This window comes from Mirounga leonina, unplaced genomic scaffold, assembly GCF_011800145.1.
Source record: "Mirounga leonina isolate KUSES-001 unplaced genomic scaffold, KU_Mleo_1.0 Mir_129, whole genome shotgun sequence".
NCBI lineage: Eukaryota > Metazoa > Chordata > Mammalia > Carnivora > Phocidae > Mirounga > Mirounga leonina.
The window spans coordinates 61,304,330-61,330,252 of record NW_023270323.1 but is presented as its reverse complement, the minus strand read 5'-3'; the positions used below and the strand labels follow the sequence as shown (position 1 = coordinate 61,330,252).

Here is a 25,923-nt window from a genome sequence, read left to right as displayed (position 1 = left end):
GTTCCAAGAACTATAAAAGTTCTGGGCATACAGCAGTGAAAGAAATCCTTGTCTTCTTATAACTCACAAAGTAAATTATGTATTAGGTGATAAGTGCTAAACAGGAAAATAAAGTGGAAGTTGGGGAGGATTGTATAGGGCCTTGGGGCCATTATAAAGACTGGACTTTTAGTGAGATGGGAAACCATTGGGCTGTTTTATACAAAAGAGTGACACGATCTGACATTGGGTTTTTTTTAAAAGATTTTATTTATTTGAGAGAGTGAGCATGAGCCAGGGGATGGGGGTGGGGGGACAAAGGGAGAGGGAGAAGCAGACTCCCCGCTGAGCAGGGAGCCCAACTGGGTCTCAATGCCAGGACCCTGAGATCATGACCTGAGCGGAGGCAGGCGCTTAACCAACTGAGCCACCCAGGCACCCCAGATCTGACAAGTTTTAAAAGGATTACTGCTATAGCTTCTCTGTCGAGTATAGAGAAGGCATGGGTGAAAGACTTATAATTATCCAGGTGAGAGTTGATGGTCACTTGAATCACATTAGAAGAATGGAGATGGTTGGATTCTGGGTGTTTATGTAAGGTAGAGCCAGGCAACCTGCTTATGGCTTGGATGTTGGAGGTGAGAGTATAAGATCATGGATGATTCCAAGGTTTTTGGCCTGAGCAGCTGAAAGATTTGGAGTTGCCAACAACTGAAATAGGGAAACCTGGGAGGGAAGCAGTCAGGAGGGGTGACGAAGATAAGAATTGAATTTTGGGGAGTAAAGTTTGAGCTGTCCATTAAACGTCCAAGTAGAGATGTTGAGTATAGTAGTTTGGAGTTCAGGGCAGAAGTCCAGGCTTGAAATATAAATTTGGGAGTCATCAGTGTTGATGAAGAAGAGAAGAGGACCATGAACTGAATCTGAGGTGTTGCAAAGTCAGCCTGTCAGGGAGATAAAAATGAGCCAGCAAAGAGACTGAAAAAGAGGAGCCAATGAAGTGGGAAAACCTGGAGAAGGGGGATCCTGGAAGCCAAGTGAAGGAGGAGGGAGTGACCAACAGGGTCATATGTTGGAGTTGGGCAAGAAAGGTAAGTTCTAAGGTTAGATTTAGCAATATGGACGACTACATACCCCAACAAATTTTTATCAATGGAATGGTTGGGACAGAAGCCTGATTTAAATGGGTTTAAGAGAAAATCAGGGAAGAAAATTTGGAGATGGTAAATATAAATAACTATAGAGGCCTTCTGCTATAGAGAGGGTCAAAGAAAGTGAAGAAACATCTAGGAGTATTGTGGGAGTTAGATTTAGGATGAGAAGAATTATAGCATGGTTTGTATGGTGATGGAAATGATCCAATAAAGAGGGAAATATTGATGTAGGGAAGGACTGCTGAAGAAATGCCCAGGAGTCGTCAGGAAGAGATAGGGTCTGGTACACAAAGTGAATGAGCTAATCTTGGAACTTAGGTGGTTCATCTATATAGTACTAGGTGGAAGGCAGAGGATGTCGTGGGCAGATGTGGTGCAGAGGGCTGATGATAGTTTTTTCTGATTGCATATCATAAGGCTCATCTGAGAGAGAGGAGGTGTTGGAAATTTGAGAAGAGGGGAGGGTGTGAGAGTTGCCCAGAACAGTGGGAGAGACTATATACCGGGAGTTGTGCTAGAACAAAATATCATAGACGAAGTGGTTTAAACAACTTATTTCTAACAGTTCCAGAGACTGAGAAGTCCAAGATGAGAGTGCTGGCATGATCAGGGCTGGCTTCCTGGCTTGCAGATGGCCACCTTCTCGCTGTATCCTCATGTGACACAGGGCGAGAGAGAGCATGCCCTTGGCACTCATCCTGTCGTGGGGGCCCTACCCTCATGACCTCATCTAAACATAATTACCTCCCAAAGACTCCGTCTCCCAATGCAATTCCATTGGGAATTAGGGCTTCAACATATTTTGGGAGGACAGTCTGTCCATAACAGGAATGTGGTATGCTTCCCAGGCACCATGAAGGGCCCACCTGAGATTTCTGGTGATGAATTTAAATTAAAGTGAGCCATCGGGCATTGTGTTTGTGTATGTTTGTCTAGTCGAGTTTAGCTCTCCGGGCCTAGGCATACTTCGCAGACAGTTGAGTTTAACCAGGACTGATATTTTTCCAGGTGACCATGATGAGGGGAGGGAGGAAAGGAAGAGTGATTATGTGATGACTGACCATAATTTAAGCTGGCCAAGGAGGGACATAAGGACACAAAGATCAGTTGACAACATGGTAGATCAGTGCTTTGTAAGCCCTAGGCGGGGTGGAAGAATTTTTGGATTCAGGGTACCAGAGGGAATGAACTAGGAGATAGAAGGTGCTTGAAATTGAAAGGTATGGAGAGGTTGCAGGTATTAGTAATGACAGATCTGAGGTATGACTGTGCAGTTGGAAGTTGAGATAGGCTGGAGAACAAAATCACTGGAAGAGAGGAATTCAGAGTAATGTGAGATATTCATTAGTGTAATTATTTCAACAAATAGGGATTTTGTTTTTCATGTGTCATTACTTGAAGTTTAAAGGGAAGTAGGGTTAGGGGAAAAAAAGGAAGGATCCAAGCAACCCATACAATGCTTGATTACATTTTTTTTCTGTACCTTAATATCCTAATGCTAATAACCTAACCCAGTATTACAGGTCCCTGTCATGAGCATTCTCATAGCTGGCCTTTCTTTTTTCTTCATGTTCTATATTAACATTGATTTTTTTTTAATGCAATAATTGTTGATTCTTCAGCATTGAATACATTCTTGGATGATCCTGAATTTGCTGATATTGTGTTGAAAGCAGAGCAAGCAATAGAATTTGGAGTTTTCCCAGAAAGAATCTCTCAAGGTTCAAGTGGAAGTTACTTTGTGAAGGATCCTAAGAGGGTGAGAATTTCACAGATCTGTAGTGTACATAACAGAAATTTTGGAAAACACTAATTTGAATGTGAAATCACTGTAAGGTTCTGAAGATATTTTCCTAATAAATCTGATTGCACCCTTTTCAAAAATAAAGATCAGGTTTTTGTTATTTTTAACTAAAGCACTCTACTATTTAGAAATAAAGCTCTTCATTTTAAGTTATAGTTTGCTGTCCTACTATTTTAATACTTGGTTTCAAGCATTTATGGAATACTCATATTCAGCAAAGGATTTGTTGAGTTTATATTCCTAAGTCCTTACTTTACAGTAACTAGATTAGCCAACCAAAGTAGAAATTTAAACTTTCAAAACGTATTTAATGTCTTTTCCAGATCTTTTTCAAAGGCTTATTTTGCCCTAGGAGTATTTTTTCCTGCATTATGCCAGAGGAGCCTGGGCAGTCTGAAGATTGAAGGCATTGGAATGTGACATAGTGAAATGAACCAAAGTATAATTCTAGGGCGGAAGAGAGAAGTTGATATGGGACTTTGTTCCATTTAGTCTAGAATTTTTCAGAAATCTATATTATTATCTCTGAAAGCTTTCTGAATGTTACATAGCCAGCAGTTCTTTTTTCAGGAGTAAAAAAGATTATGATTTCATCCTAATATTTTTTGCAAATATCAAAGATATATTTTAAAAAACAAAGTCTTTTTTGAGTTTTAAATGTATATGTAGGTAATGTCAATCTATCAGCCTAATTCCAAGTATGATTTTGTAATTTGTTCTTGTTGACTTTTTTACTAGTGACTTAGACTTTATTACATTATATAGCAATTATATACTTAAAATTTTAAATTTTGTCTAAGGATACTTCACCCTCTAAATTTAATATGAATATATTTTATCAGACCAGTAATAAAGATTATAGACTTTAGACATCCATGAGCAATTTTTTTAAGAGGAGAGAATTTATTTAAAATTGATTCATAAAAAAAAAATGGAGAACGATTAGGGTAGGAGAGTCTCACAGCATAGATGTTCACATATAGCTGTCATTACCTTTGTATTTTAGAGACTACTTTTTATCATTGGATTTATTAAATCATTTAACAAATGCTTGAACTCCTACTGTGTACCAGGCACTGTTCTGAGTACTTGGGATATAGCCCTAACAAGGAAAGTCTCTGTCCTTTAGAATGTACATCTAATGAGAAAGTAGATGATAAACAAATAAACATATAATTTTGATATTTAATAAATAATGAATAATAACATCGTTTGACCTAGAGCAGTGGGTTTTCAAACATTGTAAATCAGTGTAACCCTTTCATAACTTGGAAGTCCAGTAACAAAACAGATGAAGTCAGAGTTGATCTAGTTAAGTGGCATGGGGTCCTAGAGCCCTCTCTCATCTCCACTCTCACCTTCCCTAGTGTTTCTCAGAGCACAGTTTGAAAACTACTAGCCCAAAGGATTATTGATTTTAGATTATTGGATGAGAATGAATATAAAAATATAATTAAAACTGAACCTCTTAATATGTAAGGGTAATGCCCAAATCCGGTGGGAAGAAATACAAAAAGATTTCTCAAAATGCATTTTATGGATTATTGTCTCTCTATATTAAAAATCTAACAAAATTTCTACTTTTTTATATAGAAAATTATTGGTGTGTTTAAACCCAAATCAGAAGAGCCTTATGGCCAACTGAATCCGAAATGGACCAAATATGTTCATAAGGTCTGCTGCCCTTGCTGCTTTGGTAGAGGCTGCCTGCTTCCTAATCAGGGATACCTTTCTGAAGCTGGAGCCTCCCTTGTGGATGAAAAGCTTCATCTGGGCATTGTACCTAAAACAAAGGTAAAGGAGAAATTGTTTTTAATTATGTACTTCTAATTTGTAGTCTACTTCTCTGTGAACACTTTAGTAATATTTCTAACGACAGAGCCTAAAGTTGAGCCCTTGTTTTGGTAATCCAGAGTCATGAGTAACTAATAAATTGATTCTAGTGGAGATCCACAAAGTGTCCAAGGGGAATAATATCCCTTGCTCATACAAGCTTCGATGGTGCTGTCAAGAGGGAAAAAAACTAACATTTAGAGAGCAGAAAAATATCGAGGTTCTAGATACTCTCTTGAAGGTAGAGATAACTAATGCGCCAAAAGACTATTTTTTTTCTTTTTAGCCTTTATAAATTTTTACTTGAAGACTTCCTCAGAATATTCGTTCCTAATTCTACATCTCTGGACAATTACTTCTTGCTTCCACTGGCCAGTTTTAGACTGTCCCTTCCAGAAATATATGCCATTTAACTGAGTTTGCAAAATCCTTAAGCCTTTCTGTTTTAGATTCTCTGAGACATTTAGTATAGGGTTAAACTCTGCTAATTTACAGTTTTAGAGTACATTTCATGTAGTATATGAGTAGAAATACTATAATGCAAATTCTGATAACCATTTTTCTAAAACTGTATGTTTCCAGGTGGTTTGGCTTGTCAGTGAGACATTTAACTACAGTGCAATTGACCGTGCAAAATCTAGAGGCAAAAAGTATGCTTTAGAGAAAGTGCCAAAAGTAGGTAGAAAATTCCATCGGATAGGACTCCCTCCTAAGGTAAATTACTGTGCTAAGTTTTATTTTGGGGGGCAATTCAGCATGTATTACCTGAGCAGTGTGTGCTGTAGGCGCAGATATAATAGTAAATAAAATGGGTTTTTCATACTCAAAGAGCTTATAGTGAATAAGCCATCTCAGTGCAATATGATAAAGCTGTTAGGATGGTTAAATGCAGGAAGGTCGGAGATTTTGGGTTGTCTCACTCGGTTTGGATGGCTAAGGAGTGTTTCCAAGAGGAGTTTGCACCTATGGCTTTTTAAAGTAAAGGCTAAATGCACAGGTCAAGAACCAGACCTGGGTTTCCCTCCCAGCCTCTCTACCAGTTAGCTCTGAGACCTTGAGCAAGTCCCCTACTCTCTAAGCCCTAGGCTCTATAAAACAGGGGTGAGAAAAACTACCTCCTGGGGCTGTGAGATTAAATGAAGAAATTCATGTCAAGTCCTTGGTATGGTACCCGGCACACAGTGTAGTAAGTGGTAGTAATTATGTTACTGGCTACATACTAGATTTTATTCTTTCTTACCACTTTTAAATAAACCTCAGGAATGATTAGCAGCTAGCTAAGCAAGAGTGGGGAGGATTAATGGGAAAGCATTCTAGAAAAACTTTAGGCTTTTTTTTTTTTTTTTAATATATTTGTGATTTTCTTTTGTGGTTGCAATGCATTTGTCTAGATAAAAGAATTTGAATAAAAATTCATGCCTAACATAAATTGTTTTTAAAATTGTACTCCAGGTAAGCAGGAAGTTTGAAAATTTTTACAAGGCCTGTTATTCCTTGGATATGCTGAAATTAAGTGTGACTAAAGAAGGATATTATTATTTGCATATTTATGACTACTAGGACTTAATTATAAGTGCTTTAAAGAAAACCTTTTAGAAATAGTTAAAATCTCATGCCAACAACAAGAACATAGTATTAAGATAAGAAATAGATTTTCTTTATGGTAGTTTGTATTTATGAGACCAACTAGGTGACCTGTATGTCCTGTGCTGTACATACATGCATGTAGTAATTTTAGTGACAGAAATGCATTTTAAAATGGACATATTTTCAAGGAAAGGATTTTCTTAAAAACCACTCTAGAGTTTATGATTGATTAGTTATTTAAAATTTATGACAGGATCTGTAATCTGCAAAGGCAAAGAATGCATTCTTTTTTAAAATAAGGCTATATTCTGTATTTTATGTTGTAAAGAAAAAATCCTGAAGTATTTCTTCAGTAAGAAAAAATTGCACTGTTATTAAAATGACCAGGAGAGGTGTACTATTTGGTTTCCATAATTAAAGTCATTTTAATGAATATTTTTAGAAAACAGCTTTCTGAGTTGAGATTATCACCTTGAGAGGCATTTTCTTTTTTAATTATCCTAAAATAGTCTCTATGCTCCTCAAAAGCCTAGGGTTGAACATTTTTAATTTGCTATGTATTCTTTGTGTGATTATTTAAAATTAGTGTATAAAAATGGTTTTGATAAATGTGGCTTATCTAAATTAGTGTTAACTCTTTTGTTTTTCTTACCGTGTTTATATAGCATATTTTATGATGATACTACTGAGAAATTGAAAAAGTAATCCCTTTTTTCTTGTACTTTCTTTTCTAACTATAGTTCTTAAAATTATAGATTGGTTCCTTTCAGTTATTTGTTGAAGGTTACAAGGAGGCTGAATATTGGCTTAGGAAATTTGAAGCTGACCCTTTGCCTGAGAATATTAGAAAAGAATTTCAGTCACAATTTGAAAGATTAGTTATTTTGGATTACATCATCAGAAATACAGGTATTGAAGTTCTCTTATTCGTTCACTCAAATCTTGTTGGCTTGCAAACTGTATTCAACTCTGTTTTTTTTTAATTTATTTGAGAGAGAGAAAGAGCAAAGCAGGGGAAAGGGCAGAGGGAGAGGGAGAAGCACACTCTCCCCCGCTGAGCAGGGAGCCTGATTCTGGGCCGGATCCCAGGACACTTGAGATCATGACCTGAGCTGAAGGCAGCTGCCCAACTGACTAAGCCACCCAGATGTCCCCGTATTCAACTCTTGATGCAGAAGTCTTGAGGCTACTTTTTCTCTACCTGCCTTGGAAAACAGAGATGTAGTACTAACTCCCCTGGGCAAAAAGTTAATCCTGTACTGGAGATCCTAACTCCTAGCAGGCTCCTGCCCCCGTGATAGAGGTCAGTTCCTGTCCCTACCGGGGGATTTCTGGGCAGTAGGACAAAGCCAGAAATGTTATCTGTGTAATATGAATAATTAAAACTTGATTGTGTAAATTACTTTAGATGCTTATTTTGATGTTAGGGAACTGTTGGTATAGTCTATAAATACATTATACTCTTAATTTTTTCTGTTCTAGAAGGGAGCAATGATGTAGATAATCTGAAACAGTGGTTCCCAAATGTGGTTCCCTGGACCGACTGGGTCAGCATTATATGGGGACTTGTTACATTTACATCTTCTCAGAGGAGTGCACCCCAGCCCTACTAAAGCAGAAACTCTGCAAAGGGCGGCCACCGGTCTGTTTTAACATGTCCTCCAGATAATTCTGATGCACTCTGAAGTTTGAGAACCCCTGGCTCAAAATGCTTGCTCATTTATATTGGTTTCTGAAAAAGCATTATTATACTTTTCCAGAGTTACCTTTTTAATTAATATGGTCCTGGATTAATGTTAAAATTGATGTAGAGACTAGAGAACTTCTATATAGACATTAGGTGAGAATCTACCCAGAAATTTGCCTGGCAATAGAGGTAGATGTTTTTTCTTCCTAAGATGAAGAGAAGTTATCCTTGATTTTAACAAACTTGATTTAATAGTTCTTTTTTTTTTTTTTTTTTTAAGATTTATTTATTTATTTGAGAGGGAGAGAGAGCAGGCACTGAGCAGGGGAGAGGAGCAGAGGGAGAGGGAGAAGCAGATTCTCCACTGAGCTGAGAGCCCGATGTGGGGCTCATGCCAGGGCCCTGAGATCATGACCTGAGCAGAAGGCAGACACTTAACCGACTGAGCCACCCAGGCACCCTGATTTGATAGTTCTTGATAATAATTATACATACCTCACAAAGTGGTTGTAAGGATTAAATGAATTAGTACATGTTAAGTACTTACAACAATGCCTGGCACAGAGTAAACTCTCAAAAAGTGCTAGCTAACATTTGTAAGTATTTTTTAGTTTGTATGTGTTAAATTAGAGCTTTTAATATGTAAACATAGGCCACAGATAACCAGTCATGGTCTTAAAAATCAAAAGGCGACTAGATTATTCCTTTTTCTATTAAGCTCTGATACCCATAAAAAATGAAGTAACAGATTTGTTTTGTCTTGAAAGACAGGGGAAATGATAATTGGTTAATCAAATATGAAAAGCAGAAACAGGGAAAGGAAATTAAGGTAAGGAAATTTCAAAATTATACACATACACACACAATCAATTTCTGTAAAAGATTCCTTAAATTTTATGTTATTCTTCATTTCCTTCACTTAGATCCTTGATTTTATCTCCTTTTTCCGTTTTTCTCATCTTCTTTTCTTCCTCTGTTTACATTGCATTTTTTAAATTCTATTTTTCTAAATCTCTATGTAGCTTTTATGTTGTATTTTTTTAAAACTTTTTTTTAGAACTTGTGGACTTTGTTGTAGAACCACTAGATTTATTTTGCCTTTATGTAATAAAAATAAAGGCTTCTGGTATTTTTGGTCAGCATGTTTATATTTTAGTAATTCGTTTCTTTCTGAGTCTTAAGACTACTCAATAATGCAGATGAATCTCAAAATCCTGCTGAGTGAAAGAAGCTACACACAAAGGGAACACACTGTCTGATTCCACTTATATAAAAATCTAGAAACTGCAAACTAATCCCTGGTGACAGAAAGCAGACCATGGTTGCCTGCAGGTGGGGCAGAGGGAGGGAGGGACTGCAAAGGACACCAGGAAACTTTTGGTGAATGTTTCACATCTGCAAATGCTTATCAAATTGAATACTTTAATATGTGAAGTTTATTGTGTGTAAATTATACCTCAGTGACATTGTAAATAGAAAAAAAAGAAATGGCAATTGTAGCAGAAATGGGTTTAAAATACACACATAAATATACACATTCAAAATAGTTTCTAAATATATTTTATTGGTATATCTTAAGCAATTAGATTTTACTGAAAACTTCATTCTTTTAAGTATTTTGTGCATTTTCATTGAGGTCAGATATTTGATATAAACTAAAAGAAAAAAACCAGACATATATCAAACAGACCTTCATGCTAATACTTTTAATTTTATCTTTTTCACCTTTTGCTTTTATGTTGGCCACTTAATATGTTGGCAGCCATCTATCTTTACATACCCCTTAACATGAAAACCCTCTTGCTCTCAAGGTCTTTGTTTCAGCTATGGGAAAATGTAGAAGTTAGGAATGGCCTACATTCTGTCATGAATAGCATCTTGAGATTCCTTCTACTGGACCTTATTATATTTGGTCTTTGGGTAATTTTATTTAGAAACATTTTGTATTTGGACTAATTAATCCTAGGGGACCCTAGGAAAGACTAAATTTTTAATAAGTTAGCTTTGTTCTCTTAAAAATACCAGTATTTTGCAAATGTCATACATTTAAGCAGTGCATATAGCAATAAATTACCTGGAACAACATACTGTTAAGTCTTAGCATTTCCAGGTCCTCTTCCCCAAAGAGGAAATAAAATGAAACCATTACTATCTAAATTTATAATAACAAATTAAAAAAAAAAAACAGTGATTATGAAATTCTTACTGATTTATAAGACAGTTTCTTCCTTTTGAGGGTAAAAATTTATATTTTCTGGCAACCTATTTTTTATTTTTATAGACTCTTCAAATAAAATGTCTTTAAACCTTAGTAATTTTTAAAAATTTATTTAATACTTGATCTTTTGGAAATATTCATACAAATTTTTTATCGGCAGACCATTTTTTTCTTCTTTAGGAAACGCAGTGGATTGATAATAAAGAATCACTTATTAAAATAGCTGCAATTGATAATGGTCTGGCATTTCCTTTTAAGCATCCTGATGAATGGAGAACATGTGAGTATTTAGAACCACCTATAGATTCTGTAATTACCCTTTTCCAGAATAAGAAGGGAACAAAAATTACAGATATCAAAAAAGGAGAAGAAAACCTGGGTGAAGGATAACCATTGATTAGGGCTCTGGTCTAGAGTCTGGGGATGCAGAAATGTGTATTGCGTGGGCCTTGCCATGTATTGTTTGCTTAGCTTTGAATGACTGGGTCTGGTTTTGGTTTTTTGGCTTGTGTTAGTCTTCTAGAATAAGTTTTTAAATATTAACAAATTGGGAATCATCTATTTTAATATTTGGGTAGAATTTAACTTTAATGTGTTGGGTAGTATTCACTTACAAAACAGTTTAGACTTACCTACCCCCTTCCAAGTGAGTAGTGTTTTATCTACCTTTTCAGTCTCCTGTGGTTACTGGTCTGGTTTGCTACATCTTCTTGAGCTAATTTTTGACATTTTTACTTTGCTTAAAATTGTTCATGACATCTTGAGATCTAGATTTATGGGTACAAAGTTTTTTATAGAATTGTCTTATAATTAAAAAAAAAATCCCCTGTATGTATATTAAGTATTTAGGTGTGAAAGGAAATGGTATCTAATTTGCCTTAAAATATTTAGGGGGAGGGAAAACAGGGATAGGTGAAACACGTTCTGTAAAAATTTGGGAATAGTTAGATTATTCAAAATATAAGAGTTCATTGTACTAGTTTTTAAATTTTTTTATATTTCTGAAATATATGTAATATATTTTTAAAATAATGTCTTTTATCGAGGCACCTGGGTGGCTCAGTTGATTTAAGCATTCAACTCTTGACCTGAGCTCAGGTTTTGATCTCAGGGTCGTGAGTTTGAGTCCTGCATTGGGCTCCATGCTGGGTGTGGAGCTTACTTTAAAAAATAAGTAAAAAATAAATAATCTCTGTATGTATGACTGTGCCTTTTTAAATTCCTACTGTTTATTAGTGGGCTTTTTTTTTTTTTTATCATTAGGCTTGCCACAGACTTGTAAAGCATTGGCCTTTTTACACTTATTTATTTTCTACTTTTTTTTTTTTAAGATAATTGGCCTCTTTTTTTTTTTTAATTTTATTATGTTAGTCACCATACAATACATCATTAGTTTTTGATGTAGTGATCCACGATTCATTGTTTTCGTATAATTGGCCTTGTATTGATCAGGTTTTCATTTTGTTTGCTTTTTCTCTTTCATTGATTTGTGTTTTCCATCGTTACTCTTTTCTTCTGTTGTGTTCATCCTATTTTGCTTGCCTATATATTTTTCTGTAGGTATCCTTTTGGCTGAGCCATAGATTAGATAGGGGCTGCTCTGTTGTTCTGCTCTGCATATTCATACTGTGAGACTTACCCTTTGGTGGGAGTAACTTAGGAAGATTTTGTTTGGTTTTAGATTTTCTGTGTCAATTGATTAAAAAAAAAAAGAATCGCCATTTTCATTTTCAAGTTTTATTGCTTTGTGATCTGTGAATGCAGCTGCATGAATTCTCTTTGAAATTTGTTAGTAATTCCTTTATAATCTTGAAGATGGCCAGTTTGAAGGCACTTGAAAGAATGTGTTTGGACACAAAGTTCTGCATCTGTCTATTAATTAAAGTTTGTTAGTTGTTAGTCAAATCATAATTTTTTTTGATCTATTAATTTTTGAGAGAGTTGAAGTTCACTGTGATTGACTCCGGCAATTTCTTATTGCATTTCTATACGTTTTTTGCTGTGTATTCACGTACATAAAGGCTCAGCATTTTATCTTGCTGGTGGCTTGTTCTTTTATTAGTGTGAAATATATCCCACTTTATCCCTCAGTGTTTTTTACTTTTCTTATTTTATCTGTTGTTACATTGCTACACCTCATTTCTTTTTATTAGCATTTACCTGGTATTATTCTATACTTTTATTTTTTACTTCCATCATTTTGTTTTAAGTATATGACTTATAAACAACACCTAACTGGATATTTTTTTTACCCAATCTGAGATTCTTTTAATAGGTATACTCAACTCTAGTTAAAGTCTCAATAAATTACTGATGTGTTTGAACTTTTCCTGCCATCTTGGTTTTTTCTATCGACCATAAATTCCAGTTGTTTTTTTTTCCCTTTCCTATCTTTTGTTGAACTGACTTAAGATGTCTTTGTTTCATTGTTTTTTTTCCTCTAATAGTTTGGAATTTATATGCAAATCGTATTTTAAAAGTGTTAAGTTTACGGTGCCTACAATACATCTGGGAAATTTTGCCAAGTATGCAGATGAGAATTAAGGATCTGGAACTTAAATAAGGAATTGATATTGAGGATATAGTTTTAAATTGTCACCGTGGTAGTGGAAGCTGTGGTAGTGGTTACTGCCCAGGGAGGTCATGGTGAACAAATACCATCACTAGGACAATATGAGATATACAAATACTCAGTAAATGTTTCATGAATGCTTAGCAAATGAAGGAGAGAAAGGGGGAATGGTGGCATTGAAGACGAGAGGAAGAGCCAGCAAACAAGAGAAGTGGCTTAAAAGATAGAAGGTACACTTTGAGAGAGTAGTATTTCCAAAGCCACACAGAGAATTTTACAGAGGGAGATGATCAAGAACAGTACTACTTGATAAGTAGCATGAGAACAAATGGGCCTTTGGAGAGACTCTTATGAAATGACTGGTGGTCTTAGGGGAGAGAGGTTTTTTGTTTGTTTTGTTTTTTATTTAAGGAAAGAGTGCACTTGAGCAGGGGAGGGGCAGAGGGAAAGGGAAAGCCAACTCTGCGCTGAGTGCAGAGCCTGATGCATGGCTTAATCCCACAACCCTGAGATCATGACCTGCGCTGAAATCGCAAGTCAGATGCTCAACCAACTAAGCCACCCAGGTGCCCCTAAATGAGAGAATTTGAATGGTGATAATAGAAATTGAGGGATAGGGATTGGAAGTAAAAGCAGGCTTGGAATAGGGCTTTTATGTGATTGGTCAGGGAAAAGGAAATTGGATATAGCTTCAGGGAGATGTGGGCCAGAGGAATGGACAGTGTACTTCCCACAGTGTACAAGGATATAGTAAAAGAGAAGTAAGAAGGAATGACTGTAGATATAGATTTTTTCCTTAGGGCTTTCTAAGTGGTAGGAGCCATCAAAGCTGGAGGTCGTCATCATATGAACCCACAGTGGTTTTGTGGTTGATCATATTGTTACAAGCCTTACACTTTCTTGCAGGAATCTGAATATGCACCCTCTCTAGAAGATTCTACTGCTTTACAAATCTTTCTAATCCTAGTACTGCATATATTTAACGGTCTTCTTAGGAGAAAACTAGAATTAGCCTGGAGTAATGGATCTTTGATCCCTTAAAGCCACTTACCTATTTACCTACTAATGACTTAAAATTTTCGAACATCATATGTTTACGTGCGTATGCAAGTGGTCAATTCCTGATGATTTGTGAGTAAGAGGGCAGGGAAACGTCAGCCATGGTATTTGATCTGGGGCTGTGAATAAATTATAGGTGTCCCGTAATTTCCAAACTCAGGAACCAGAGATTCAGATATATTTTTGATGTAGGGCTGTTTGAGATAGACTCATTATTGAAATTCTTACCCTTTACTATTTAAAACTCAGGAACCTAATTAATTAGTACCAGTAATACCTCCCTGTGCTTTACCATCCACACTTGACCTTAGCCAAAAGGCTAAGAAGTGATTGTGCTTTACCGTCTAAATTAACCAACCAAACTTGGAATCGGGATGATCATTCTCTGATAACTTCTTTCTCTCTCTCTCTCTTTTGTTAGATCCATTTCACTGGGCTTGGCTTCCTCAAGCAAAAGTTCCTTTTTCTGAAGAAATAAGAAACTTAATTCTACCATATATTTCTGACATGAACTTTGTGCAAGATTTATGTGAAGATCTTCATGAACTTTTTAAGGTAAATTTTTAGTTAATTGCGGAAAATGAAATAAATCTTAGAGGAGATTTTCTTAATAGAGCTAATTTGCAATTTACTGCTTCTGGTATCACTACTTGCAGTAGAACCTGACTTAAAAAGGAATTAACAGTTTTACCTTACAGGAGCATAAATTTGTGAAGTTACACTGATTATGAGTGTTCTCTGACGTGAGGTTGTATTAAAACTTGACAAGTTGTTTTCTTCAAAAGTTGATTTTTTACAGAAGTACCCTATAATTTATAATAAATGCTTGGTGAGCTGCTAAGATTGAATCTTCTCAAAAAAGCCTAAACCCATTGGCTGGAAGGTCATTTTAAATCCTTTTGGAACCAGTTGGAGTATAAATAAACTATTCTTGTCATTCTAGAGGCATCCAAAAATAAATCAAGGAAAAATACTCTTTAAACATTATTTTATCTATTAGGAAGGCTTCAAAATGGCCTTATGTGCTAAGTTGAAGAGTACATTTCTTTTGAAATATTTGTTTCAAAGATCTTGATTTTTGGAATTATAATAATGTGGGGTTTTTTTTCTGTTCCATGAAAGACTGACAGAAGATTTAACAAAGCCACTTTTGAAAGTCAGATGTCTGTGATGAGGGGTCAGGTAAGTTAACCTTTTTATGATCTTGTTCATTAAGAAAAAAATCTCTTTGAAACAGTTGTTAACTTTTTTCTCCATGGTGACCCAAAGAGGCAGTTCTTTTATGCTGAACCAAAATAGCTCATGTGATTAAAAATGAAGTGGATTTCAGTAGCGGCTTTCCTTGTGTTCTAAATTAGATATTTTTTTTACCTTTTTGTTTATTGTTTGTTAGCCAGTTTCCCCTCCTGTGAATTCTTTGTCCTCATTTTGATAACTGTTTTCCCGAGTGTTACTATATTTTTCCTCCTCAAATCTACTTGCTTGGATGTTTCAATACCAAGTTCCGTTGCCTGTTGATTGTCTTTCTCATAGAACGTGTTTGGCCTTTCCTGGAGCAGTCAGTGAATCATCACATCACCAAGGTTGAGCACTGATTGAGGCATAAAAATACTGATTGTAACTCAGTCCTGTCCCTCCTTACCTCCTTTACTTAGGAATATAAGGTGTTAGGTCTGCTGGTGTGGACCTGTAGGCTGGCTGACCTACTGATAATGTCTGGTCCTTCCACTCTATTAGTAGTATTTAGATTCCAAAAGGAAGACTTGACATGAAAATAAATTAATGTAAATAATTTTGTAAATATTGTAAACAAATAAATTACTGCAAACATTGTCTTTTAGTGACTTACTAATTAACTTTTTCTTCCTAAAGTACACATTTAATTTAAGGTAGCTGTTTGCTGCATGCATACCTGGGGCAAAGAAGTCTAGTTTTTGTACTAATACATTATATAATTTTAACAAATATATATAATTAAATTAGAAAATCATTCATTCACCAAACATTTATTGACAGAACTAGTGGCAGAAAGTGTTCTAGTGATTGAAATAAAACCATGAGCAAGACCCAGTTCCTTCTTTCCTGGAGCATGTGCTGTGATGACAAGGCCAGGAGTCAGGGAAAAGAGATGGATTATTACTTCATACACCTCTCTGTGCTCCATTGTATGTATGCAGTCCTTTGCTGGAATCATAAGTTTTAAATAGTAAGCGAAATGGCTGGAGAAGTAGGCTATAGCCAGATCTTGGAGGCCGTAAGTGCCAGAATACAGATTCCATGTGGAAGGGATTAGAACCGTGAGAGACTACCATTCAGAAATGTTGTGTGATGAGACAATATTTCTAGAGAGGACACCTCCTGGATTGCTTTTGTGAACTCCCTGAACTTCTGCTAAATTCTGTTTATATGTGCATTTTAGGGTGGGGGACAGGCAATAGGATTTATATGTCAGCAAAAGGAGTCTGTAACCCAAAGATTAAGGATCACTGCAGAAGGTGAGGCTGGACAGTGAGGTGTAGATTTGCTCAGCAGAAGAGGCGGCTGAAGCCAGGGAGCCTTGCAGGGAGGTGAGTGAGGTAATTCAGGCAGGTATGAAGGGCTCAAGTGATCGGTGGTTATAATTATGTTGAAGAGTGTTACCATCCCAAACTATAGTTGAGCTAAGTTTTCTGGCATAGATAATTATCCCCTAAGTTGACCCTTTCGCTTGAAACAAAATTGATTTATCAGTATGCTCCATCTTCAAGAATTCTCTTATCCCTAAAGATATATCTTAGGAATTCTTTTTAAGGAAAAGCTGTAAATAATTGTGTCAGCTTTAATTATAGATTAAAGCCAGTACCCGAGGAATTTAAATATAAATTTTAAAATGCTTGTCTGACAAGATATGGGGGCATTCCAGTTCTGAGGTCTGTCGCAAAGCTAGACCAGAGGCTACCTGCTATTTTAAGTTTATTTATTCATGTCTCATTCACAAATGAGTTAAGGTATTACACAAATGTGTATAATATGTAAAAATGACAAGCTCAAGATCTGGGGAAAGAAAAAGATAAAATGATACCTTGGCTATATGTTTTAATTTGATTTTGTTTTGGTTTTTTTAAATTTTATTTGGTTTTGTCTTTCTGATAGCCAAAAAGAATAAGGTACCCTGACCATGTACATGATTATATGTATATAGCTTTTTGGTTTTAACTGTTTTTTAAAAAAAGTTTGTTTGGAAAGTTAGATAGTATTTTATGTCCTAAAGTAAATCAGTGTTTTGAAACAGAAGCCTAACAGACAAAAACAAATAACAGCAACCTGTGTTCCCAGTAACAAAATCATTATTCAGCCGGTTCCTTAAATAAATCAAAATACTTATTTTATTTCTATTGTTTATAATTTTCTTTAAACCTCTTTGCCCTCCAGTTTTCCACTTAACTTCAGATTTGTGCTTTGGTACAACCAAATCTTTTGCCCTAGTTTATGGTTAAGTTTTTAGTTTTGCACACATAATCAGTGACATGTTCTAATTCTTCTCATAAAGATGTGGACTGGAACTAAGAACTTATATGAAGGCTTTTTTTTTTTTTTTTTAAGTCTGGGACTGGTAATGTTTATTAAAGTTAAAGATTTTGAATGTTACTTTAAATACAGTAGGTCATGGAGCATCTGGGTGGTTCAGTCGGTTAAGCCGCTGCCTTCGGCTCGGGTCATGGTCCCAGGGTCCTGGGATCGAGCCCCGCATCGGGCTCCCTGCTCGGCGGGGAGCCTGCTTCTCCCTCTCCCTCTGCCTGCCTCTCTGCCTACTTGTTCTCTCTCTCTCTCTCTCTGTCAAATAAATAAATAAAATCTTTAAGAAAAAAAAATACAGTAGGTCATGATCAGGGTCAGTAAGACCGTTCATTTTGTTTTATTATTTTTTATGTTTCAAGTTTTTATTTAAATTCTAGTTAGTTAATATGTAGTGCAATATTAGTTTCAGAAATAGAGTGTGGTGATTCATCACTGACAGACAACACCCAGTGCTCGTCACAAGTGTGCACCTTCATACCCATCACCCATCTAGCCCATTCCCCACCCACATCCCTCCATCAACCCTCAGTTGGTTCTCTGTCGTTAAGAGTCTAAGGTCATTCATTTTGTGTTCTATCTCTGCCGGGCGTATTACTATTACTGTGCCTGTTGGGAACACTGGACTTTGGGACATATTTATGTGAAATGTATTTTACATGTGGTCTGAAAAAATGGCAGAAATAATAAATAAAACTGCCCTAGGAATACACAGTGAACACCTATTCAGTGACTTTTAAACCAGAAGCTCACTTGCAGATTCAGTAATAATTGATGTTGAAGAAAAGAAAACGAACACTTGAGTAGCTCCTGAGTACTTTACCCCTGTGATGTTTGGTATCACTTATCCTTACAGCAGCTCTCCATAGTTCTCTGCGTTTTATGTGGAGGAAACTTGGCTCAACGGGGTTAAGTAACATGTTAAGTCTGTAAAATAAGGAGCTCTTCGTCTGGCACATCAGCTGCATTTAGGCATTGCCTCTGCCTGCGACCCTTCCCATCTCTTCTCTGGATTTAATGATCTTGTAAGTGGTATCCTGACCTCTTCTCCTGTCTTTCACAGTAGTCCAGAACCATCTCTCTAAAAGCACATCTGATCACGTCTCCTGTGACTTACGACTCCATGACTCCTGGGTGTGCATTGGTTCCAGTGCCGACTTAGAGCACAGGCCACGGGACCTTTGGCACTCTTCCTGCATCCATCCCATGCACCTGCCTTATCTCTCGGCAGTGGTGGCTTCCCCTAAGCCTGGCCACTCCTAGCCATCCTTCCCTCCCGTTTCCCATTTCCCAGTGGCGCCCTCATGTGCCTTCTTACCACTCCTCAGTTGCCTTTTCTTCTTCCTCTGGAGGACGGTTTTCCTTCAAGCTCCAGCCCTATCTTCCTAGGCTCAGAGTTCTGTTTTCTGCAGCACTCCCTGGAAATACACTGGTGTCAGCCTTGACTCAAAAATCCGATGTTAAAACAGCATGTTGGGCATATTACTATTGCTTACTATCACTTAAAATCAACCAGAAAATAGGTGTGGTTTTACATAGTGCAGTAATTCTTATACCCACCAAAATTTGAGGACCAGTGAACCAGTCTAAAGAAGAACAAAAGTCTGTATGTGGAAGTCTGTGAGTTTATATCATCTGCCTTTGGCCTAACCATCACATCCCTACCCAGTTCTCAAATGTGGCATCGATGGAGACTAGAGTGTTTCTCCTTGCCTGCAGTGCTTAGTCTATTTCTAAAAATAGTCTTCTCTGATTTAAATATATAATAATATATTTATTCTTTCAGAAATGAAAAAAATGGGTGATATCTAGGAGAGGGGGTCAGATTTTAAGTCAGGGCATAGGTCCACTGTTGTTAAAGTGTTCATTGCTTTTTATTCTAGTTATTTGTTCGTATGGCTGTTTGTTTCTAGAATGTGTGTACTTTAAGGGCTCATATGGGTTTTTTTCTCCTGTTCAGTCTTCTCTCTGCCCCAACACAGTGCATGCACCATAGATGTTTCTTTAATAAGTAAATCCAAGATCATCAAGTGTCTTCTCAGCTTTCAAAGAAACATTAATATTTAGGATAGTTTTAGGATTGAGTAATTTTTGCTATTATATATTTAAAAATTGTTAAGCTTGTAGAATGACTTTCATTTTCTTTATACAATTCTATTTTCCAGATTCTCTACAACAGTCATGTCTTTAGAGTCAGGAAAATATTAGATATTACTTAAATTAGTGTGTTTAGACTAACATTTTTAGAATAGAATTTTTAAAACCAGAAGAAGAAACTAACCAGAAGAAGAAACTAATAAATGTGCCCACATTTATTTTCATGATAAAAACAATGCTTATAAATGTGAATTTCATGAATTCTTTGTGTCTTGTTATCCAAGTATAGCCAGCCTAGAAGATTTTAAGGGAAGAACTTAAAAGGGATCCTAAATACAGTGAGTAAAACTACTGTAGCTAGTAAAGATTTATTTCCCTGAGGTGTTAAATACTTCAGATTTTCTAGGATCTAAACTGTCCAGTTTTATACTATTCACAGTATTTGAATTTTATTTATTAGTATGGCTTTATGTTGAAACCTTTATGCTATCACTATTAAATAATCTTTACAAGAACCATTAAAATATATACTATCTGTATATTAAATATTTTCAAATACCTGAAGGAGACATCTTTGTTTCTAAAGTACATAACAAAGGGAGTTTTTTACCTGATATGCAGGAAAAAAAGAAAATGAATTATTAAAATTTTATTTTATCTGAACAGAGTAGAGTAAGCTATGCATTGAATTTCATAACCTTATTTATGTGGTCAAGTAGCAATTCTGAGAGTATGTTTAAACATGGAATGTAATATATTTTATTCTTCCTAGTTTTATCTTTTCTATTTAAGAGTAAACTCTTAAATGAAACTTTATTTTAAATGGCTACCTTCCCTAAATCTTTAACCCCCTGGCCTTGCCTCATGCTTTCCCATCACACTTTTACCCTGTAATATACTTGGTATAATTTACTGATTCATGCTTCGTGACTCCTCCCCCTGCTAAAATGTAAGCCTTATGGAAGCAGGGGTTTTGTTTGGTTTTTTCCTGTTGTAGCCCCAGCACTTAGAGCCTAGCACGTAGTAGGCATGCAATAATTTTTTTGTTGGATGAGTGGATAAGGCAAGTATGTAGTTAAAAGCAGACTATTTTTTTTTTAAGTTTTTATTAAATTCCAGCTAACATACAGTGTAATATTTGTTTCAGGTATACGATTGAGTGATTCAACACTTCCATACAACACTTGGTGCTCATCACAAGTGCCCTCTTTAATCCCATCCCCTATTTCCCTCGTCCCCCCACCCACTTCCCCTCTGGTAACTATCAGTTCTCTATAGTTAAGAGTCTGTTTCTTGGTTTGCCTCTCTCTTTTTTTCCCCCATGATTGTTTTGTTTCATGAATTCCACATATGAGTGAAATCATATGGTATTTATCTTTCTCTGACTTATTTTGCTTAGCGTAATACTCTCTAGCTCCATCCACATCATTGAAAATGGCAAATTTCATTTTTTCTTGTGGCTGAGTAATAATCCATTGTATATTATATATATATATATATATATATATATATATATATATATATATATATATTCCACATCTTCTTTACCCATTCATCAGTGGTGGCCATTTGGGCTCCTTCCGTACACTGCTGGTGGGAATGCAAGCTGGTGCAGCCACTCTGGAAAACAGTACGGAGGTTCCTCAAAAAGTTAAAAATAGAACTACCCTACGACCCAGCAATTGCACTAATAGGAATTTACACAAAGAATACAAAAATACTGATTTGAAGGGTTACATGCCCCCTGATGTTTATAGCAGCACTATCAACAATAGCCAAATTATGGAACAAGCAGACAACTTAGACCAGTCTTCGTTTAGCTTCTATGTCAAATGGAGAATGTGGAGCCATTTACTTTACTCGGTCTGTTGGGCATAAATGGATGAAATAAAAATTGTAGTTATGAATAAATGGTTAAAATCATGTCAGTGAACTGAGGGAAGGTTTTTTATCTTACTTGAACTAGTGAAAATATCTCTTCTTCGCACAGATCTTAAATCTTACCCAGGCACTGAAAGACGGGAAGAGTCCTGTGCAGTTGGTGCAGATGCCGTGTGTGCTCGTGGAGCGCAGTCAGGGTGGAAGTCAGGGTCGGATCGTCCATCTGAGCAGTGCGTTCACCCAGACTGTCCACTGCAGGAAGCCATTCTTTTCCTCCTGGTAGCAGATGTAAGAGTAAAAGAAACAAACCGTTTGACACAATGTCGTTAAAACAATACAGTAATGCAGATCTGCTGTTCAGAGCTCCCATTGCCAAAACCTCAAATAATGTAAGTCTTTTTAAAAGGTTATCTTTTGAATGTAATCAAAAGTTTACAGTTTTTTTGGTCCAAATATTAAATTTCTATTTCAGGGAAGCAGTGATAAATCTTCTATATTGTATTTTTGTAGAAAAATTGTATTTTATGTTGTTGATGTTAGTTTAAAAGGTAATTTCATAGTTTATACGTTCTGAAATGACTGTAACTACTTTGGAATTCCAAGTAGAAAAATAAGGCATTTGTTGACTTTGAATAACTTTTAATATTCTTTTTAAACATTGAGAAGGATGTTCATGTTCACTCTTCTTACATTATAAAAGGCCTTCGAGGGTGAAACTGCTCTTACAGACTTTAATAAGTGGTTAATAGAAAAACAGGTAAGAATAGAGCAATGTTGCCTTAATTGAAAAAGCTGCTATTTTAGAACTTGAATAAGTCCCTAAAGTGACCATTGTTAGGGACCAGAAAGTTATATTTTGGTTGAGTAAAAAGTGACCATTTTATTTTCTGTACTTCAGAATATTTTTGCTCAATTATTTTGTTATAGTAAGGAAACAAATCTAAAGATATTCCCCCTTCTTTAAAAAAAAAAAAAAATGGAAACACTCAACTGAGACTGGAGGGGACTAACATGAAATTAAGGCAGATCTCCAATATTTTGAAATTCCAAAATAGCATTAAAAGTTCCTTTTGTTTCTTGCATGGGATCAGTTACTTAATGAGTTAGTACTTTAGAGTACTGATCTTACTCACTTTAGTAGTTCAGTTGGTATTAACTTCACTGAAAAGTAAACCATACCTCAAAGTGTATATTGGATTGCATTTTGGGGTTCTAGGGCGTAAGTCCTTAAAAATAAGTCATATTGTAGGGTACTTGAAATTACCAGTGTTAGTTTAATTAACAGTCAACTTTAAAATATCAGCCCTAACTAACGGGGAACATGACAAAGATAACCGTAAAGTCATTTATAATTTGATTTTGAAAATCAGTATACCAGACATCCTAGGACTTTGTAGCACCTTTAACTTACCAAGTGATTTAAATTGAGACGAGCCCAGTCCAAAGATTTGATTACAAGGAACCAGAAGCTTCATTCTTTTCTTCAGGCCCCAAACAAGTAACATTACCACTCAAACTAAACTGGCAGTTTGAGTTCTGGGCCTTTTGGTTTTTTAGCTTTCTGTCTTGTGATTTTTTTTTTTAATTAAATATTTTCATGTAAAAAATATTTCATGAAGGTTAAATTAGGACAGAAGACAGGTCTGCAGATCCCCCTTCCTTCACCTCTTTCTCCTGGTCTCTGGATATGGCGAATAAGAACACTGCTGTCTCAGTACACGCCCCCTAGACACCGTGGTCCCCTGCCTCTCCCGACCTCCTGCCGTCTTCATGCTGAGAGCATGGGAAACTGACTGGAAATTCAAAACTCAACTACCATCTTCAGATAAATACTAGTGATTAAAATGTGCCTTTTGAAGATGTGTTCTTAAAGAAATAAGTAGTTACGATGTGAGTACTGCTTTCATAAAATGGTTTTTTTAGTATTTTGAGAATTGCTATATTAATTTTTATAATGGAAAACTTAGTAAATTCCTACTGTTTTATATCCTGAAGTTAAAAATAGTGTGGAACTATTTTTTAAATGGCCTCATCAGGCTAGAAGAGTAAAGTTGAAATATTTAAGATATGATCATAAGTCAGAGTACATTGGTTATATTTTGTAAATTTTCATGAACTTGATTCTTATTTAAATATTGTGTTAATTTTTTTCAATGAGTATATTTATAGTGTCAAACTTGGTAGACTAATCATTGCTTAAGGTCACGGTTCTCCTGAAGTACATATATTGAATATTTAGAATATTTGTGAACACATTTATGTTTATGAATGATGCCAAACCACCATTTCCCTCGTATGTTAGTGGTATAGTTTAATTCTTTAAAATTCTAAAAGCCATATGTAACTGGAACCTTTATAATTGGAGACATTTTACTTTTGTTTAATTATATGCTTTCTTATTCTCCTCCGAATTTGTCAGCAGTTGGAGGCTGTGGAAAACCTGTGGAAGGTTTTTTGCAGACTTGAAAACAGTTTGAGTCACAATTTTTTTATTTAAAGTTCTGTACTGATGGAATTAAAGCCTTATTAAAAACAGATAGCGAGTGTTCTTTAATCACATTACATCCGAAACCCTCTTACAGACGCATGAAGAGCTAGGCAGGGTCTTACGTTTGATAGTCCGTCTTTTCTCCCAGGTGCTTGGGCAACGGTACAGGGTTGTGGCAAAGACTGACAAAGTGTTGCTCTACCTCTGCCCAGCCTCTGTTGCAGTTCGTCCAGGGCCAATGACACGTGGGGACGAGTGATTGACGTGACTTCTGGATCTGGCAGTAAAACTCACTGCCTTCACCTGCAGTGGCCATGATTGACCACCTCTTCTCTTCCTGTTGGCATATATACAAAGAATTCACGGAATGCACGCGGCCGGGGCCTGTCGGTCACGGCTTAGGGAACCACCAGGAGAGCGCGCCGACTGACGTGAGCAAGAAACAAGTGCTTGTGTTGAGTCACGGAAGTCTGGAATTTATGTGTTGCTGTAGCATAGTCTGCCCTATTCTGGGCATTATAATAGAAAAATACAAATCATTTTAAAATAAAAAATCACTTTTAGGAGGCGCCATGGTAGCAACAGCAGGTGGTTTTATAATCTCCCCAAACCCCCAGGTGCTATGTTATAACAAAAGAAGAAAACACCGTGACACCATCTTCACTAAAATTAGGTGGTAAGTAACCCTGTGAATCCCAGAATCTGAGCAGTTTGGGCTAAAACCATCAATAGCAGTAAGATCACAGGGGAACAGAGGTTTTAGAGAAGTGAGCAGAAGCAAAGTAAGGGGACTAGTGGTGGGGAAACGGACAGGTCTGTTGAGCATTCGGCTGGCAGCTGGGAATAGGAGCCCGCAGAAAGGTACGAGAGTGCTAGGGCGACCTGGTCTGCAGAGTTCTCAGAAGTAGCCCCGGGGAGCACGTGGGCCTGGCCTGAGGGAAATGATGGGTGTGGAGCACACATTGGCAAAGGAAGGACTGCGCGGGAACAGGTACAGGAGAGAAGGTTCGGACACGGGTGGAAGAGGGGACCCAAGGAGACCGAATATGGAAAGTACTAACGCGGTACACAGAAAACCATGTTCTCCAACCCTGCGTAGTAACTGCAGCAGAGAGAAGCCTCGAACCACAAAATTAGGAAACAATTCTGGCCTACCTCACCTCCTACACAGGAATCTTCTAAAAAGACAGGGAAATCCTTCTCACTTAAACACAACCCACATCTTACACTGTGCTCTAAGAGAAGGATAACGACCTGTGTAACATACCCACAGAAAGCAAAGATACCCGAAAACATTTGCAAAGCAGAGGAAATCTGTGATCTAATATTTTTAAAAATTATGAAGAAATTCAAGGAATGATAGAAGCTTAAGAAAGAAGGCTGTAACATCAATATTGGAAAAGCTCAGATTAGATAGCAAGCAACAGAAGGAAATAAAATGAGAGCTGACAGGGCTCAGAGCAAATATGAGAGTTAAAAATACACTTCAGAAATAAACTGGAAGGAATACAAGAGCAAACAGACAACAAATCCACAAAAACCCTATGGCAAACACCATACTGTTGGAAAGTCTCAAGGATCTGTGTTAGTTTTCTATTGCTGCTGTAATAAATGGCCAGAAACTTCAGTGACAAAACCAATACAGATCCGTTATGTTAAAAGTTCTGCAGGTTTGAAGTCTGATGCAGGTTTCACGGGGCTAGAATCACGGGGTGAGCAGGACCGCATTCCTTTCTGGAGGCTCTAGGGCAGAGTCTGTTTTCCTACCATTGCCGGTTTCTAGAGGCCTCACACATTCCTTGACTTGAAGCCCTCTTCCTCCCATCTACAAAGCCAGCGACAAGAGGTTGAATGCTTTTCCCATCACACAGCTCTGACACTGACTTCTGCATCCATCCTGCATTTTTAAGGACCCTTGTGATTACATTGGGTCCACCCAGATGACCTAGGTTTTCTCCCTATTTTTTTTTTTTAATTTTTATTTATTTTTTGACAGAGACAGCGAGAGA

General features: G+C 36.6%; 1 protein-coding gene across 5 annotated transcripts in view; it reads left to right on the top strand.

Annotated features, from left to right (window-relative positions):
• PI4K2B (phosphatidylinositol 4-kinase type 2 beta) overlaps window positions 1-25,535 on the top strand; it is a 30,710-nt gene extending 5,175 nt beyond the window's left edge. Inside the window, exons 2-11 of one of the 5 annotated variants that reach the window (XR_004679282.1) lie at window positions 2,756-2,892; window positions 4,531-4,731; window positions 5,353-5,484; window positions 7,113-7,266; window positions 8,812-8,873; window positions 10,443-10,542; window positions 14,315-14,448; window positions 15,016-15,075; window positions 21,536-21,815; window positions 24,127-25,535. Coding sequence is in view for 4 of the 5 variants with exons in the window: in XM_035005203.1 (XP_034861094.1) it covers window positions 1,049-1,070; window positions 2,756-2,892; window positions 4,531-4,731; window positions 5,353-5,484; window positions 7,113-7,266; window positions 8,812-8,873; window positions 10,443-10,542; window positions 14,315-14,448; window positions 15,016-15,075; window positions 21,536-21,709 (1,176 nt within the window). In the remaining variant the exon portion in view is untranslated. Of the gene's footprint in view, window positions 1-515; window positions 1,071-2,755; window positions 2,893-4,530; window positions 4,732-5,352; window positions 5,485-7,112; window positions 7,267-8,811; window positions 8,874-10,442; window positions 10,543-14,314; window positions 14,449-15,015; window positions 15,076-21,535; window positions 23,962-24,126 lie in introns of those variants that run through there. The other 4 variants (XM_035005203.1, XM_035005201.1, XM_035005200.1 and 1 more) reach the window with 4 other exon arrangements.
• The last annotated feature ends 388 nt before the right edge of the window (window positions 25,536-25,923 follow it).